The sequence below is a fragment of the Procambarus clarkii genome, chromosome 5, assembly GCF_040958095.1.
Source record: "Procambarus clarkii isolate CNS0578487 chromosome 5, FALCON_Pclarkii_2.0, whole genome shotgun sequence".
NCBI classification, from domain to species: domain Eukaryota; kingdom Metazoa; phylum Arthropoda; class Malacostraca; order Decapoda; family Cambaridae; genus Procambarus; species Procambarus clarkii.
The window spans coordinates 11871880-11887246 of NC_091154.1; the positions used below are offsets into that span (position 1 = coordinate 11871880).

General features: G+C 50.0%; 1 protein-coding gene across 2 annotated transcripts in view; it reads left to right on the forward strand.

Moving 5' to 3' along the window:
• Nucleotides 1-1233: 1233 nt before the first annotated feature.
• LOC123761738 (UDP-glucuronosyltransferase 1A7-like) overlaps nt 1234-15367 on the forward strand; it is a 105176-nt gene continuing 91042 nt past the window's right edge. The window contains exon 1 of one of the 2 annotated variants that reach the window (XM_069339453.1): nt 1234-2309. In XM_069339453.1, coding sequence (XP_069195554.1) covers nt 2235-2309 — 75 coding nt within the window. In that variant the 5' untranslated portion in view covers nt 1234-2234. The remainder of the gene's footprint in view (nt 2310-15367) is intronic. The other variant, XM_069339448.1, reaches the window with a different exon arrangement.

A 15367-nucleotide genomic window follows, 5' to 3' on the forward strand; every position in this document is an offset into this window, starting at 1 on the left:
CTCTAGTGAATTGAAAAGCTGTCCAACTTTTGCCTCATTCAAAAACAAAAACAAAAAGTACCTAATTTCATCTTCATAGTTTCCTACTCTGAGCTTTAAACTTGCACTGTATCTTGTGCTACCCAATCTCCCAATATATATGTACCTAATCCAAACAACTTTACCATTGTGATCATTGCTGTCTCACATGTGCTATCAATATGCTGTATTGTGCCTATTAATCTTTGGTAAATTACCAATCACGCTGTCACTGCTATCAATCAGAGCTACAAATGTGGTTTAATATACTTACTAATCTCTCTCATCTCATTTTTTTCAATGTACCTGTTATCATTTTATAAATTCTGCTAGAATTTATCTACTTAAAAGTATCTGTTATATTAAGGACCTGCCCAAAACGCTGCGTGTACTAGTGGCTTTACAAGAATGTTAACACCATGCTATGTATCCTCACAAACCCAATGCACCTTATTGGATATAAATAAATAAATAAATAAATAAAAATTTTAGTCAACCGCTCAACGTTTAGGTTTAGGCTCGTGACTCCTTTTCCAGGACGCCGACATGGTGCCAAATTTATTATATTTACTCTCCACCAAAATCTTACATCCTCTCTCTCTTAACTTTTTCTTCTATATTATTGCACCCATAATATATCGGAATGTAATGATAACTGGAAGTAAAGGTGTTTAGTAAGAGAAAATTAAATTAACTTTAATAATGAGGAAATGTGACAGCGGCAGCAGTCGCGTTGTCATGGCGACAGCTGCCTCAGTTGCTGATTGTTATATTGTTCTAATGACGTGTCATGTATGTCTAAATTAATTGGGAGTTGTCCCTCCCACTTGACTGTAGGCGAGATATGTAAACAAACATGGCTACGTTTCATCACTTACAGCATCACAATGTTTTGGTAATTACAAGAGAACTAAATACAACTGGTTATAGTGTGAGGGAATACGACACGTGGAACCCCCGTTTTCTTGATGGCTCGCCCAGACACGTGGCAGTTTCAGAACGCATCGTTTACCTACGTTACTTCTGCTCTGCGTATTGTGTGATCATGAACGCATTTGAGCGATAGCTAGAGGAGCGGTAAACATTGATCAACGGAGTGAGGGGAAACTCCTGCATTTTGGTCCTTAAGATCCCCCAACCCGACGCCCTCTCCCGCCTCCACCCACCCACGCCCAACCCCTCTCCCCACCCACCACACGCCCACACCCTCCCCGCCCATCTGTCCATGCCCAGCCCGGCCCGACAGTGCCCGTGAGAGGGTCTTGTGAGGCAGTGCCCCAAGCGTATACCCCAACTCTTATATAGTTTCATTTAGTTCATTTGTTATGTACCCCATACCCAATCTGTGAGGGTATAGTGAACCCCCATACCCAATCTGTGAGGATATAGTGAACCCCCATACCCAATCTGTGAGGGTATAGTGAACCCCCATACCCAATCTGTGAGGGTATAGTGAACCCCCATACCCAATCTGTGAGGGTATAGTGAACCCCCATACCCAATCTGTGAGGGTATAGTGAACCCCCCCATACCCAATCTGTGAGGGTATAGTGAACCCCCATACCCAATCTGTGAGGGTATAGTGAACCCCCATACCCAATCTGTGAGGGTATAGTGAACCCCCCATACCCAATCTGTGAGGGTATAGTGAACTCCATTACCCAATCTGTGAGGGTATAGTGAACCCCCCATACCCAATCTGTGAGGGTATAGTGAACCCCCCATACCTAATCTGTGAGGGTATAGTGAACCCCCATACCCCATCTGTGAGGGTATAGTGAACCCCCATACCCAATCTGTGAGGGTATAGTGAACCCCCATACCCAATCTGTGAGGGTATAGTGAACCCCCATACCCAATCTGTGAGGGTATAGTGAACTCCATTACCCAATCTGTGAGGGTATAGTGAACCCCCATACCCAATCTGTGAGGGTATAGTGAACCCCCCCATACCCAATCTGTGAGGGTATAGTGAACCCCCATACCCAATCTGTGAGGGTATAGTGAACACCATAACAAATTTGACTGCTATAAGAAGAAGGCAGCAGTGTGGACACGGACTAAGAAGAAGGCAGCAGTGTGGACACGGACTAAGAAGAAGGCAGCGGTGTGGACACGGAGTAAGAAGAAGGCAGCGGTGTGGACACGGACTAAGAAGAAGGCAGCGGTGTGGACACGGACTAAGAAGAAGGCAGCAGTGTGGACACGGACTAAGAATGAGGGGTGGTCTTAGTGAGTGTGTTGTGAGGCTGGCGGCGGCCATGTTGCTCCTCCTCCAGGCCCGCGCTGAGGTTAGTGATCCCACCATGTTACTCACCTATTTGTGTTTGCGGGGGTTGAGCTCTGGCTCTTTGGTCCCACCTCTCAACTGTCAATCAACTGGTGTACAGATTCCTGAGCCTACTGGGCTCTATCATATCTACACTTGAAACTGTGTATGGAGTCAGCCTCCACCACGTCACTTCCTAGTGCATTCCATTTATTAACTACTCTGACACTGAAAAAAATTCTTTCTAACGTCTCTGTGGGTCATTTGGGTACTAAGTTTCCACCTGTGTCCCCTTGTTCGTGTCCCACCCGCGCTGAAGAGTTTGTCTTTGTCCACCCTGTCAATTCCCCTTAGATTTTTGTAGGTGGTTATCATGTCTCCCTTTACTCTTCTGTTTTCCAGGGACATGAAGTTTAGCTCCTTCAACTTTTCTTCGTAGCTTATATCTCTCAGTTCCGGGACAAGTCTGGTGGTATACCGCTGAATCTTCTCTAACTTTGTCTTGTGTTTAACTAGGTATGGACTCCAGGTAGAAGCTGCATATTCCAGGATTGGTCTGACATAAGTGGTATACAGGGAACTGAACGATTCCTTACACAAGTTTCTAAAGGCAGTTCTTATGTTGGCCAACCTAGCATATGCCGCTGATGATATCCTTTTGATTTGGGCCTCTGGGGACAGGTTCGGTGTGATATCAACACCCAGGTCTTTCTCTCTATTTGACTCTTGCAGGATTTCATCTCCCAGATGGCACCTTGTGTTCAGCCTTGTGCTCCCTTAGCCTAATTTCATTACTTTGCACTTTCCTGAGTTGAACTTTAGCAGCCGTTTTCTAGACCATTCCTCCAGTTTGTCCAGGTCATCCTGTAGTCTCTGTCTATCTTCATGTGTCTTGATTCTTCTCGTAATTTTTGCAGCATCAGCAAACATTGACAGAATGAGTCTATACCCTCTGGAAGATCATTTAGATATATTAGAAACAGAATGAGTCCAAGTACAGAGCCCTGTGGGACTCCGCTGATGACATCTCGCCACTCTGATGTCTCCCCCTCACAGTTACTCGCTGTTTCCTGTTGCTTAGATACTCCCTTATCCACTGGAGCACCTTACCTTTTACGCCTGCCTGTTGGTCCAACTTTTGTAATAGCCTTTTATGGGGTAATGTGTCAAAGGCTTTCTGACAGTTCAAGAAAATGCAGTCTGCCCACCCTTTCTTGCCTAATTTTTGTTGCTTGGTCATAGAATTCTATTAATCCTATGAGGCACGATTTACCATCTCTGAACCCATGCTGGTGGTGTGTCACAAAACTATTTCCCTCCAGATGCTCTACGAGCCTTTTCCTCACGATCTTCTCCATCACCTTGCATGGTATACAAGTTAGGGAAACTGGCCTGTAGTTCAGTGCCTCTTGCCTGTCACCCTTTTTGTATATTGGGACTACATTAGCTGTCTTCCAACTTTCCGGTAGGTCTCCTGATTCCAGTGATCTGTTATACACCATAGAGTGGCACACTTAGTGCTTCTGCACCTTCTTTTAGTATCCATGGTGTGATTCTGTCAGGCTGAACAGCCTTTGTCACATTCAGCTGCAACAGATTCCTTTTGACCTCATCACTGGTGAGGTCAAATTCCTGCAAGGTTGCTTGGTTTGCCTCATTTAGTGCAGGGGCTTCTTCTTGTTCTTCTGTGAACACCTCCTGAAATCTCCTGTTGCGTTCTTCACATACCTTGTCAACCTTGTCATTCTCTGTTTATCTGTTCTCCCATTTTCTCAGTTTTATTACTTGTTCCTTCACTGCTGTTTTCCTCCTGATATGGCTGTGGAGCAGTTTTGGTTGAGTATTAGCTTTACTCGCAATGTCATTTTCATACTGTCTTTCTGCTTCTTTCCTCACTCTGAGGTATTCATTTCTGGCCCTCTGGTATCTCTCCCTGCTCTCTGGTGTTCTGTTATTCCTGTAGTTTCTTCATGTTCTTTTACTCAATTGCTTCGCTACTTTACATTCCTGGTTGAACTATGGATTCTTCTGCTTTTTTCGCGTTTCTCCCTTTGGACCGGGATAAACTTATCTGCAGCTTCCAGGCACTTCTGGGTGACATACTCCATTATATCCTGCACAGTCTTCTCTCTGAGTTCTGTTTCCCATGGTATTCCCCTTAGGATTCAGATTCAGATTCAGATTCAGATGCTTTTTTCGCGTTTCTCCCTTTGGACCGGGATAAACTTATCTGCAGCTTCCAGGCACTTCTGGGTGACATACTCCATTATATCCTGCACAGTCTTCTCACAGTCACAGGAAGTTCCTCATCTCGTCATATTTTCCTCTTCGGTAATTTAGTCTTTTCCCCTTCCGCTCCCATCCTTGAATATGTTATCCCTACCTCCACCAAATACTCAAATATCAAAACACTGTGGTGAATCATTCCTGTTGGGGCTTCAAATTTGACTTCCCTTATTTCTGAATCATTCAGGGTGAATATCAAGTCGAGTCTAGCTGGTTCATCATTGCCGCTCAGTCTTGTGGGTTCCTAGACATGCTGGCTCAGTCTTGTGGGTTCCTAGACATGCTGGCTCAGTCTTGTGGGTTCCCTGACATGCTGGCTCAGAAAGTTCCTTCTTGCCACTTCCAAGAGTTTAGCTCTCCATGTATCTTCACTTCCATGTGGGTCCCCATTCTCCCAGTCTATCAGTCTATCTTTCCATGGTTGTAAAGTATTAGGATGGTGGTCTTTCCATGATGTCCCTCGGTTGGTGTCCTCTGTTGGTGTCCCTCTGTTGGTGTCCCTCTGTTGGTGTCACTCTGTTAGTGTCCTCTGTTGGTGTCCTCTGTTGGTGTCCCTCTGTTGGTGTCCCTCTGTTGGTGTCACTCTGTTAGTGTCCTCTGTTGGTGTCCTCTGTTGGTGTCCCTCTGTTAGTGTCCTCTGTTGGTGTCCTCTGTTGGTGTCCCTCTGTTGGTGTCCCTCTCTTTGTGTCACTCTGTTGATGTCCTCTGTTGGTGTCCCTCTGTTGGTGTCCTCTGTTGGTGTCCCTCTGTTGGTGTCCCCCCTGCTGGTGACGCTCTGTTGGTGTCCTCTGTTGGTGTCCCTCTGTTGGTGTCCTCTGTTGGTGTCCCCCCTGCTGGTGACGCCCTGTTGGTGTCCTCTGTTGGTGTCCTCTGCTTGTGTCCATCTGTTGGTGTCCTCTGTTGGTGTCCCTCTGTTGGTGTCACTCTGTTGGTGTCACTCTGTTGGTGTCGCTCTGATGGTGTCCTCTGTTGGTGTCACTCTGTTGGTGTCTTCTGTTTGTGTCCCTCTGTTGGTGTCCCTCTCTTGGTGTCCCTCTCTTGGTGTCCTATGTTTGTGTCCCTCTGTTGGTGTCCCTCTGTTGGTGTGCCTCTGTGTGTGTCCCTCTGTTGGTGTCCTCTGTTCGTATCCCTCTGTTGGTGTCCTCTGTTTGTGTCCCTCTGTTGGTGTCCTCTGTTTGTATCCCTCTGTTGGTGTCCCTCCGTTGGTGTCCTCTGTTGTATCCCTCTGTTGGTGTCCCTCTGTTGATGTCCCTCTGTTGGTGACCCTCTGTTGGTGTCCCTCCGTTGGTGTGCTCTGTTGGTGTCCCTCCGTTGGTGTGCTCTGTTGGTATCCCTCTGTTGGTGTCCCTCTGTTGGTGTCCCTCCGTTGGTGTGCTCTGTTGGTGTCTGTCCGTTGGTGTGCTCTGTTGGTATCCCTCTGTTGGTGTCCCTCTGTTGATGTCCCTCTGTTGGTGTCCTCTGTTGGTGTTCCTCTGTTGGTGTCCCTCTGTTGGTGTTCTTCTGTTGGTGTTCCTCTGTTGGTGTTCCTCTGTTTGTGTCCCTCTGTTGGTGTCCTGTTGGTGTTCCTCTGTTGTTGTCCCTCTGTTGGTGTTCCTCTGTTGGTGTTCCTCTGTTGGTATCCTTTGTTGGTGTCCCACTGTTGGTGTCCTCTGTGTCCCTCTGTTGGTGTCCTCTGTTGGTGTCCCTCTGTTGGTGTCCTCTGTTGGTGTCCATCTGTTTGTGTCCTCTGTTAGTGTCCCTCCGTTGGTGTCCTCTGTTGGTATCTCTCTGTTGGTGTCCACTTGTTGGTGTCCTCTGTTGGTGTCCTCTGTTGGTGTTCCTCTGTTGGTGTCCTCTGTTCGTGTCTCTCTGTTTGTGTCCTCTGTTGGTGCCCTCTGCTGGTGTCCCTCTATTGGTGTCCTCTGTTGGTGTCCCTCTGTTGGTGTCCCTCTGTTGGTGTTCCTCTGTTGGTGTTCCTCTGTTGGTGTCCTCTGTTGGTGTCCCTGTGTTGGTGTCCTCTGCTTGCGTCCCTCTGTTGGTGTCCCTCCGTTGGTGTCCTCTGTTGGTATCTCTCTGTTGGTGTCCCTTTGTTGGTGTCCTCTGTTGGTGTCCTCTGTTGGTGTTCCTCTGTTGGTGTCACTCTGTTGGTGTCCTTCTGTTGGTGTCCTCTGTTGGTGTCACTCTGTTGGTATCCTCTGTTGGTGTTCCTCTGTTGGTGTCCACTGTTGGTGTCCCTGTGTTGGTGTCCTCTGTTTGTGTCCCTCTGTTGGTGTCCTCTGTTGGTGTCCGTCTGTTGGTGTTCCTCTGTTGGTGTTCCTCTGTTGGTGTCCTCTGTTGGTGTCCCTGTGTAGATGTCCTCTGTTGGTGTCCCTCTGTTGGTATCCTCTGTTGGTGTCCCACTGTTGGTGTCCTCTGTTTGTGTCCCTCTGTTGGTGTCCTTCTGTTGGTGTCCCTCCGTTGGAGATCTCTGTTGGTATCCTTCTGTTGGTGTCCCTCTGTTGGTGTCCCCTCTGTTGGTATCCCTCTGTTGGTGTCCCTCTGTTGATGTCCCTCTGTTGGTGTCCCTCTGTTGGTGTCCTCTGTTGGTGTACTTTGTTGGTGTCCCTCATTTGGTGTCCTCTGTTGGTGTACCTCTGTTTATGGCCTCTGTTGGTGTCCTCTGTTGATGTCCTCTGTTGGTGTCCACTGTTGATGTCCTCTGTTGGTGTCTGTTCTGTTGGTGATCTTTGTTGGTGACCTCTGTTGGTGTCCTCTGTTGGTGACCTCTATTGGTGTCCCTCTGTTGGTGATCTCTGTTGGTGACCTCTGATGGTGTCCTCTGTTGGTGTCTTCTGTTGGTGTCCCTCTATTGGTGACCTAAGGTGGTGTCCTCTGTTTGTTTCCCTCTGTTGGTGTCCTCTCTTGGTGTCCCTCTGTTGGTGTCCTCTGTTGGCATCCTCTGTTGGTGTCCTCAGTTGGTGACCTCTGTTGGTGTCTTCTGTTTGTGTCCCTCTATTTGTGACCTATGTCAGTGTCTTCTGTTGGTGTCCCTCTGTTGGTGATCTCTGTTGATGTCCTCTGTTGGTGTCCTTTGTTGGTGTCCTCTGTTGGTGTCCTCTGTTGGTGTTCCTCTGTTGGTGTCCCTCTGTTGGTGTCCCTCTGTTGGTGTTCTCTGTTGGTGTCCTCTGTTGGTGTCCCGTCTGTTGGTGTCCCTCTGTTGGTGTCCCCCCTGCTGGTGTCCTCTGTTGGTGACGCTCTGTTGGTGTCCCTCCGTTGGTGTCCTCTGTGGGTGTCCCTCTGTTAGTGTCCTCTGTTGGTGTCGTCTGTTGGTGTCCATCTGTTAGTGTTCCTCTGTTGGTGTCACTCTGTTGGTGTCGCTCTGATGGTGTCCTCTGTTGGTGTCACTCTGTTGGTGTCCCTCTGTTGGTGTCACTCTGTTGGTGTACTCTGTTGGTGTCCTCTGTTGGTATCCCTCTGTTGGTGTCCCTCTGTTGGTGTCCCCTCTGTTGGTATCCCTTTGTTGGTGTCCCTTTGTTGATGTCCCTCTGTTGGTGTCGTCTGTTCGTGTCCTTTGTTGGTGTCCCTCATTTGGTGTTCTCTGTTGGTGTACCTCTGTTGATGTCCTCTGTTGGTGTCCCGCTGTTGGTGTCACTCTGTTGGTGTCCTTCTGTTGGTGATCTCTGTTGGTGACCTCTGTTGGTGTCCTCTGTTGGTGACCTCTATTGGTGTCCCTCTGTTGGTGACCTCTGTTGGAGTCCCTCCGTTGGTGTCCTCTGTTGGTATCTCTCTGTTGGTGTCCCTTTGTTGGTGTCCTCTGTTGGTGTCCTCTGTTGGTGTTCCTCTGTTGGTGTCCTCTGTTGGTGTTCCTCTGTTGGTGTCCTCTGTTCGTGTCTCTCTGTTGGTGTCCTCTGTTGGTGCCCTCTGCTGGTGTCCCTCTATTGGTGTCCTCTGTTGGTGTCCCTCTGTTGGTGTCCCTCTGTTGGTGTTCCTCTGTTGGTGTCCTCTGTTGGTGTCCCTGTGTTGGTGTCCTTTGTTGGTGTCCCTCTGTTTGTATCCTCTGTTGGTGTCCCACTGTTGATGTCCTCTGTTTGTGTCCCTCTGTTGGTGTCCCTCTGTTGATGTCCCTCCGTTGGTGTCCTCTGTTGGTATCTCTCTGTTGGTGTCCCGTTGTTGGTGTCCTCTGTTGGTGTCCTCTGTTGGTGTTCCTCTGTTGGTGTCACTCTGTTGGTGTCCTTCTGTTGGTGTCCTCTGTTGGTGTCACTCTGTTGGTGTCCTCTGTTGGTGTTCCTCTGTTGGTGTCCCTGTGTTGGTGTCCTCTGTTTGTGTCCCTCTGTTGGTGTCCTCTGTTGGTGTCCCTCTGTTGGTGTTCCTCTGTTGGTGTTCCTCTGTTGGTGTCCTCTCTTGGTGTCCCTGTGTAGGTGTCCTCTGTTGGTGTCCCTCTGTTGGTATCCTCATGTTGGTGTCCCACTGTTGGTGTCCTCTGTTTTGTCCCTCTGTTGGTGTCCCACTGTTGGTGTCCCTCCGTTGGTGATCTCTGTTGGTATCCCTCTGTTGGTGTCCCTCTGTTGGTGTCCCTCCGTTGGTGTCCTCTGTTGGTATCCCTCTGTTGGTGTCCCTCTGTTGGTGTCCCCTCTGTTGGTATCCCTCTGTTGGTGTCCCTCTGTTGATGTCCCTCTGCTGGTGTCCCTCTGTTGGTGTCCTCTGTTGGTGTCCTTCTGTTGGTGATCTCTGTTGGTGACCTCTGTTGGGTTCCTCTGTTGGTGACCTCTATTGGTGTCCCTCTGTTGGTGACCTCTGTTGGTGATCTCTGTTGGTGACCTCTGATGGTGTCCTCTGTTGGTGTCTTCTGCTGGTGTCCCTCTATTGGTGACCTAAGTTGGTGTCCTCTCTTTGTTTCCCTCTGTTGGTGTCCTCTCTTGGTGTCCCTCTGTTGGTATCCTCTGTTCGCGTCCACTGTTGGTGTCCTCTGTTGGTGACCTCTGTTGGTGTCTTCTACATTCTTGTTAAGCCACTAGTACGCGTAGCGTTACGGGCAGGTCCTTAACCCTAATTTCCCCGGAATACGACCCCGCCGAATCGTTTAACAACCAGGTACCCATTCACTGCTGGGTGAACAGAGGCTACAGTTAAGGATTGGCGCCCGGTCAATCCTCCCCGGCCAGGATTCGAACCCAAGGCAAGGCGCTTGCGAAACGCCAAGCGAGTGTCTTACCACTGCGCCACAGGGACTGTTTGTGTCCCTCTATTTGTGACCTATGTCAGTGTCTTCTGTTGGTGTCCCTCTGCTGGTGATCTCTGTTGATGTCCTCTGTTGGTGTCCCTCTGTTGGTGTCCCTCTGTTGGTGTTCTCTGTTGGTGTCCTCTGTTGGTGTCCCGTCTGTTGGTGTTCCTCTGTTGGTGTCCCTCTGTTGGTGTCCTTCTGTTGGTGTTCTCTGTTGGTGTCCTCTGTTGGTGTCCCGTCTGTTGGTGTCCCTCTGTTGGTGTCCCCCCCTGCTGGTGTCCTCTGTTGGTGACGCTCTGTTGGTGTCCCTCCGATGGTGTCCTCTGAGGGTGTCCCTCTGTTGGTATCCTCTGTTGGTGTCCCTCTGTTGGTGTCCCTCTGTTGGTGTCACTCTGTTGGTGTCGCTCTGATGGTGTCCTCTGTTGGTGTCACTCTGTTGGTGTCCCTCTGTTAGTGTCACTCTGTTGGTGTACTCTGTTGGAGTCCTCTGTTGGTGTTCCTCTGTTGGTGTCACTCTGTTGGTGTCCTATGTTGGTATCTTTCTGTTGGTGTCCTCTGTTGGTGTCCCTCTGTTGGTGTCCCTCTGTTGGTGTCACTCTGTTGGTGTCCTCTGTTGGTGTCCTCTGTTGGTGTCCCTCTGTTGGTGTCCTATGTTGGTATCTTTCTGTTGGTGTCCTCTGTTGGTGTCCCTCTGTTGGTGTCCCTCTGTTGGTGTCACTCTGTTGGTGTCCTCTGTTGGTGTCATCTGTTGGTGTCCCTCTGTTGGTGTTCTTCTGTTGGTGTCCTCTGTTATTGTTCCTCTGTTGGTGTCCCTCTGTTGGTGTTCTCTGTTGGTGTCCCTCTGTTGGTGTTCTCTGTTGGTGTCCTCTGTTGGTGTCCCGTCTGTTGGTGTCCTTCTGTTGGTGTCCCCCTGCTGGTGACGCTCTGTTGGCGTCCCTCCGTTGGTGTCCATCTGTTAGTGTTCCACTGTTGGTGTTCCTCTGTTGGTGTCCTCTGTTGGTGTCCCTCTGTTGGTGCCCTCTGCTGGTGTCCATCTGTTGGTGTCCTCTGTTGGTGTCCCTCTGTTGGTGTCACTCTGTTGGTGTCGCTCTGATAGTGTCCTCTGTTGGTGTCACTGTTGGTGTCCCTCTCTTGGTGTCCTCTGTTCGTATCCCTCTGTTGGTGTTCTCTGTTTGTGTCCCTCTGTTGGTGTCCTCTGTTTGTGTCCCTCTGTTGGTGTCCCTCTGTTGGTGTCCTCTCTTCGTATCCCTCTGTTGGTGTCCTCTGTTGGTGTCCCTCCGTTGGTGTCCTCTGTTGTATCCCTCTGTTGGTGTCCCTCTGTTGATGTCCCTCTGTTGGTGACCTTTGTTGGTGTCCCTCTGTTGATATCCCTCTGTTGGTGTCCTCAGTTGGTGTTAATCTGATGGTGTCCCTCTGTTGGTGTCCTCTGTTCGTGTCTCTCTGTTGGTATCCTCTGTTGGTGTCCCTCTGTTGGTGTCCCTCTGTTGGTGTTCCTCTGTTGTTGTTCCTCTGTTGGTGTTCTCTGTTGGTGTCCCTGTGTTGGTGTCCTCTGTTGGTGTCCCTCTGTTGGTGTCCCTCTGTTGGTGTCCCTCCGTTGGTGTCCTCTGCTGGTGTCCCTCTGTTGGTGTCGCTCTGTTGGTGTCCCTCCGTTGGTGTCCTCTGTTGGTATCCCTCTGTTGGTGTCCCTCCGTCGGTGTGCTCTGTTGGTATCCCTCTGTTGGTGTCCCTCTGTTGATGTCCCTCTGTTGGTGTCCTCAGTTGGTGTTAATCTGATGGTGTCCCTCTGTTGGTGTCCTCTGTTCGTGTCTCTCTGTTGGTATCCTCTGTTGGTGTCCCTCTGTTGGTGTCCCTCTGTTGGTGTTCCTCTGTTGGTGTTCCTCTGTTGGTGTTCTCTGTTGGTGTCCCTGTGTTGCTGTCCTCTGTTGGTGTCCCTCTGTTGGTGTCCCTCAGTTGGTGTCCCTCCGTTGGTGTCCTCTGCTGGTGTACCTCTGTTGGTGTCGCTCTGTTATTGTCCCTCCGTTGGTGTCCTCTGTTGGTATCCCTCTGTTGGTGTCCCTCTGTTGGTGTCCCCTCTGTTGGTATCCCTCTGTTGGTGTCCCTTTGTTGATGTCCCTCTGTTGATGTCCTCTGTTGATGTCCTCTGTTGGTGTCCCGCTGTTGGTGTCACTCTGTTGGTGTCCTTCTGTTGGTGATCTCTGTTGGTGACCTCTGTTGGTGTCCTCTGTTGGTGACCTCTATTGGTGTCCCTCTGTTGGTGACCTCTGTTGGTGATCTCTGTTGGTGACCTCTGATGGTGTCCTCTGTTGGTGTCTTCTGTTGGTGTCCCTCTATTGGTGACCTAAGTTGGTGTCCTCTGTTGGCGTCCTCTGTTGGTGTCCTGTGTTGGTGACCTCTGTTGGTGTCTTCTGTTTGTGTCCCTCTATTTGTGACCTATGTCAGTGTCTTCTGTTGGTGTCCCTCTGTTGGTGATCTCTGTTGATGTCCTCTGTTGGTGTCCTTTGTTGGTGTCCTCTGTTGGTGTCCCTCTGTTGGTGTCCCTCTCTTAGTGTGCTATGCTGGGGACCTCTGTTGGTGTCCCTCTCCTGGTGTCCTCTGTTAGTGACCTCTGTTGGTGTCCTCTGTTGGTGTCCTCTGTTGACGACCTCTGCTGGTGTTCTCTGTTGAAGTCCTCTATTGGTGACCTCTGTTGGTGTCCCTCTGTTGGTGTTCCCTCTGTTGGTGTCCTCTGTTGGTGTCCTCTGTTGGTGTCCCAGTGTTGGTGTCTTCTGTTTGTGTCCCTCTGTTGGTGCCTCTGTTTGTGTCCTCTGTTTGTGTCCCTCAATTGGTGTCCCTCTGTTTGTGTCCCTCTGTTGGTGTCCCTCTGTTGGTGTCCGTCTGTTGGTGTCCCTCTGTTAGTGTCGCTCTGTTGGTGTCTTTCTGTTGGTGTATTCTGTTGGTGTTCCACTGTTGGTGTCCTCTGTTGGTGTTCTTCTTTTGGTGTCCTCTGTTGGCGTCCCTCTGTTGGTGTCCTCTGTTTGTGTCCCTCTGTTGGTGTCCTTTGTTGGTGTCCCTTTGTTGGTGTCCGCTGTTGGTGTCCCTCTGTTGGTGTCCTTTGCTGGGGACCTCTGTTGGTGTTATCTGTTGGTGACCTCTGTTGGTGTCCTATAATTTTGTACTCTGTGATCTCTGTTGGTGACCTCTTTTTGTGATCTCTGTTGGTGACCTCTGTTGGTGTCCTCTGTTGGTGACCACTGTTGGTGACCTATGTTGTTGTCCTCTGTTAGTGACCTCTGTTGGTGACCTTTGTTGGTATCCTCTGTTGGTGTCGCTCTGTTGTTGTCCTATGTTGGGGACCTCTGTTGGTGACCTCTGGAGGTGTCCTCTATTTTTGTTCTCTGTTGGTGACCTCTGTTGGTGTCCTCTGTTGGTGACCTCTGTTGGTGGCCTCTGTTGGTGTACTCTGTTGGCGTCCTCTGTTGGTGTCCTCTGTTGGTGACCTCTGTTGGTGTCTTCTGTTTGTGTCCCTCTATTTGTGACCTATGTCAGTGTCTTCTGTTGGTGTCCCTCTGTTGGTGATCTCTGTTGATGTCCTCTGTTGGTGTCCTTTGTTGGTGTCCTCTGTTGGTGTCTCTCTGTTGGTGTCCTATGTTGGGGACTTCTGTTGGTGTCCCTCTGTTGGTGTCCTCTGTTAGTTACCTCTGTTGGTGTCCCTTTGTTGGTGCCCTCTGTTTGTGTCCTTCTGTTGGTGTCCTCTGTTGGTGTCCCCCTATTGGTGTCCCACTGTTGGTGCCCTCTGTTTGTGTCCTTCTGTTGGTGTCCTGTGTTGGTGTCCCCCTATTGGTGTCCCTCTGTTGGTGTCCCTCTGTTGGTGTCCTCTGTTTAAGTTCCTCTGTTGGTATCCCACTGTTGGTGTCCTCTGTTGGTGTCCCACTGTTGGTGTCCTCTGTTGGTGTCCTCTGTTGGTGTCCCACTGTTGGGGTCCTCTGTTTGTGTCCTTCTGTTGGTGTCCTGTGTTGGTGTCCCTCTGTTGGTGTCCCTCTGTTGGTGTCCTCTGTTGGTGTTCCTCTGTTGGTGTCTTATGTTGTGGTTCTTCTGATGGTGTACTCTGTTGGTGTCCCTCTGTTGGTGACCTCTTGTTGGTGTCCCTCTGTTGGTATACTCTGTTTGTGTCCGTCTGTTGGTGTCCGCTGTTGGTGTCCCTCTGTTGGTGTCCCTCTGTTGGTATACTCTGTTTGTGTTCTTTGTTGGAGACCGCTGTTGGTGAACTCTGTTGGTGTCCTCTATTAGTGACCTCTGTTAGTGACCTCTGTTGGGGTCCTCTGTTGGTGTCCTCTGTTGGTTTCCTCTGTTGATATCCGCTGTTGGTGTCCTCTGTTGGTGTCCTCTGTTGGTTTCCTCTGTTGGTGTCCCTTTGTTGGTGTCTCTAGATCTCTGTTTGTGTCCTATGTTGGGGACGTCTGTTGGTGTCCCTCTGTTGGTGTCCTCTGTTAGTGATCTGTGTTGGTGTCCTCTGTTGGTGTTCCTCTGTTGGTGTCCTCTGTTGGTGTTCGTCTGTGGGTGTCCTCTGTTTGTGTCCCTCTGTTGGTGTCCCTCTGTTGGTGTCCTCTGTTGGTATCCCTCTGTTGGTGTCCCTCTGTTGGTGTCCCTCTGTTGGTGCCCTCTGCTGGTGTCCCTCTGTTGGTGTCCTCTGTTTGTGTCCTTCTGTTGGTGTCCTCTGTTGGTGTCCCTCTATTGGTTTCCCTCTGTTGGTGTCCCTCTGTTGGTGTCCTCTGTTGGTGTTCCTCTGTTGGTGTCCTCTGTTGGTGTTCGTCTGTGGGTGTCCTCTGTTTGTGTCCCTCTGTTGGTGTCCCTCTTTTGGTGTCCTCTGTTGGTATCCCTCTGTTGGTGTCCCTCTGTTGGTGTCCCTCTGTTGGTGTCCCTCTGTTGGTGCCCTCTACTGGTGTCCCTCTGTTGGTGTCCTCTGTTTGTGTCCTTCTGTTGGTGTCCTCTGTTGGTGTCCCTCTATTGGTGTCCCTCTGTTGGTGTCCCTCTGTTGGTGTCCTCTGTTGGTGTTCCTCTGTTGATGTCCCTCTGTTGGTGTCCTCTGGTGGTATTCCTCTGTTGGTGTCTTATGTTGGTATCCCTCCGTTGGTTTCCTCTGTTGGTATCCCTCTGCTAGTATCCCTCCGTTGGTGTCCCTCTCTTGGTGTCCCTCTCTTGGTGTCCTCTGTTGGTGTTCCTCTGTTGGTGTCCTCTGTTGGAGTCCCTGTATTGGTGTCCTCTGTTTGTGTCCCTCTGTTGGTGTCCTCCGTTGGTGTCCCTCTGTTTGTGTCCTCTGTTTGTGTTCCTCTGATGGTGTTCCTCTGTTAGTGTCCCTCTGTTGGTGTCCCTCTGTTAGTGTCCCTCTGTTGGTGTCCCTCTGTTGGTGTATCCTCTGTTCGTGTTCTCTTTTGGTGTTCCTCTGTTGGTGTCCTCTGTTGGTGTCCCTGTGTTGGTGTCATCTGTTTGTGTCCCTCTGTTGGTTGTCCTCTGTTGGTGTCCCTCTGTGTTCTCTGTTTGTGTCCCTCAGTTGGTGTCCCTCTGCTGGTGTTCCTCTGTTGGTGTCCCTCCGTTGGTGTCCTCTGTTGGTGTCCTTCTGTTGGTGTTCCCTCTGTTGG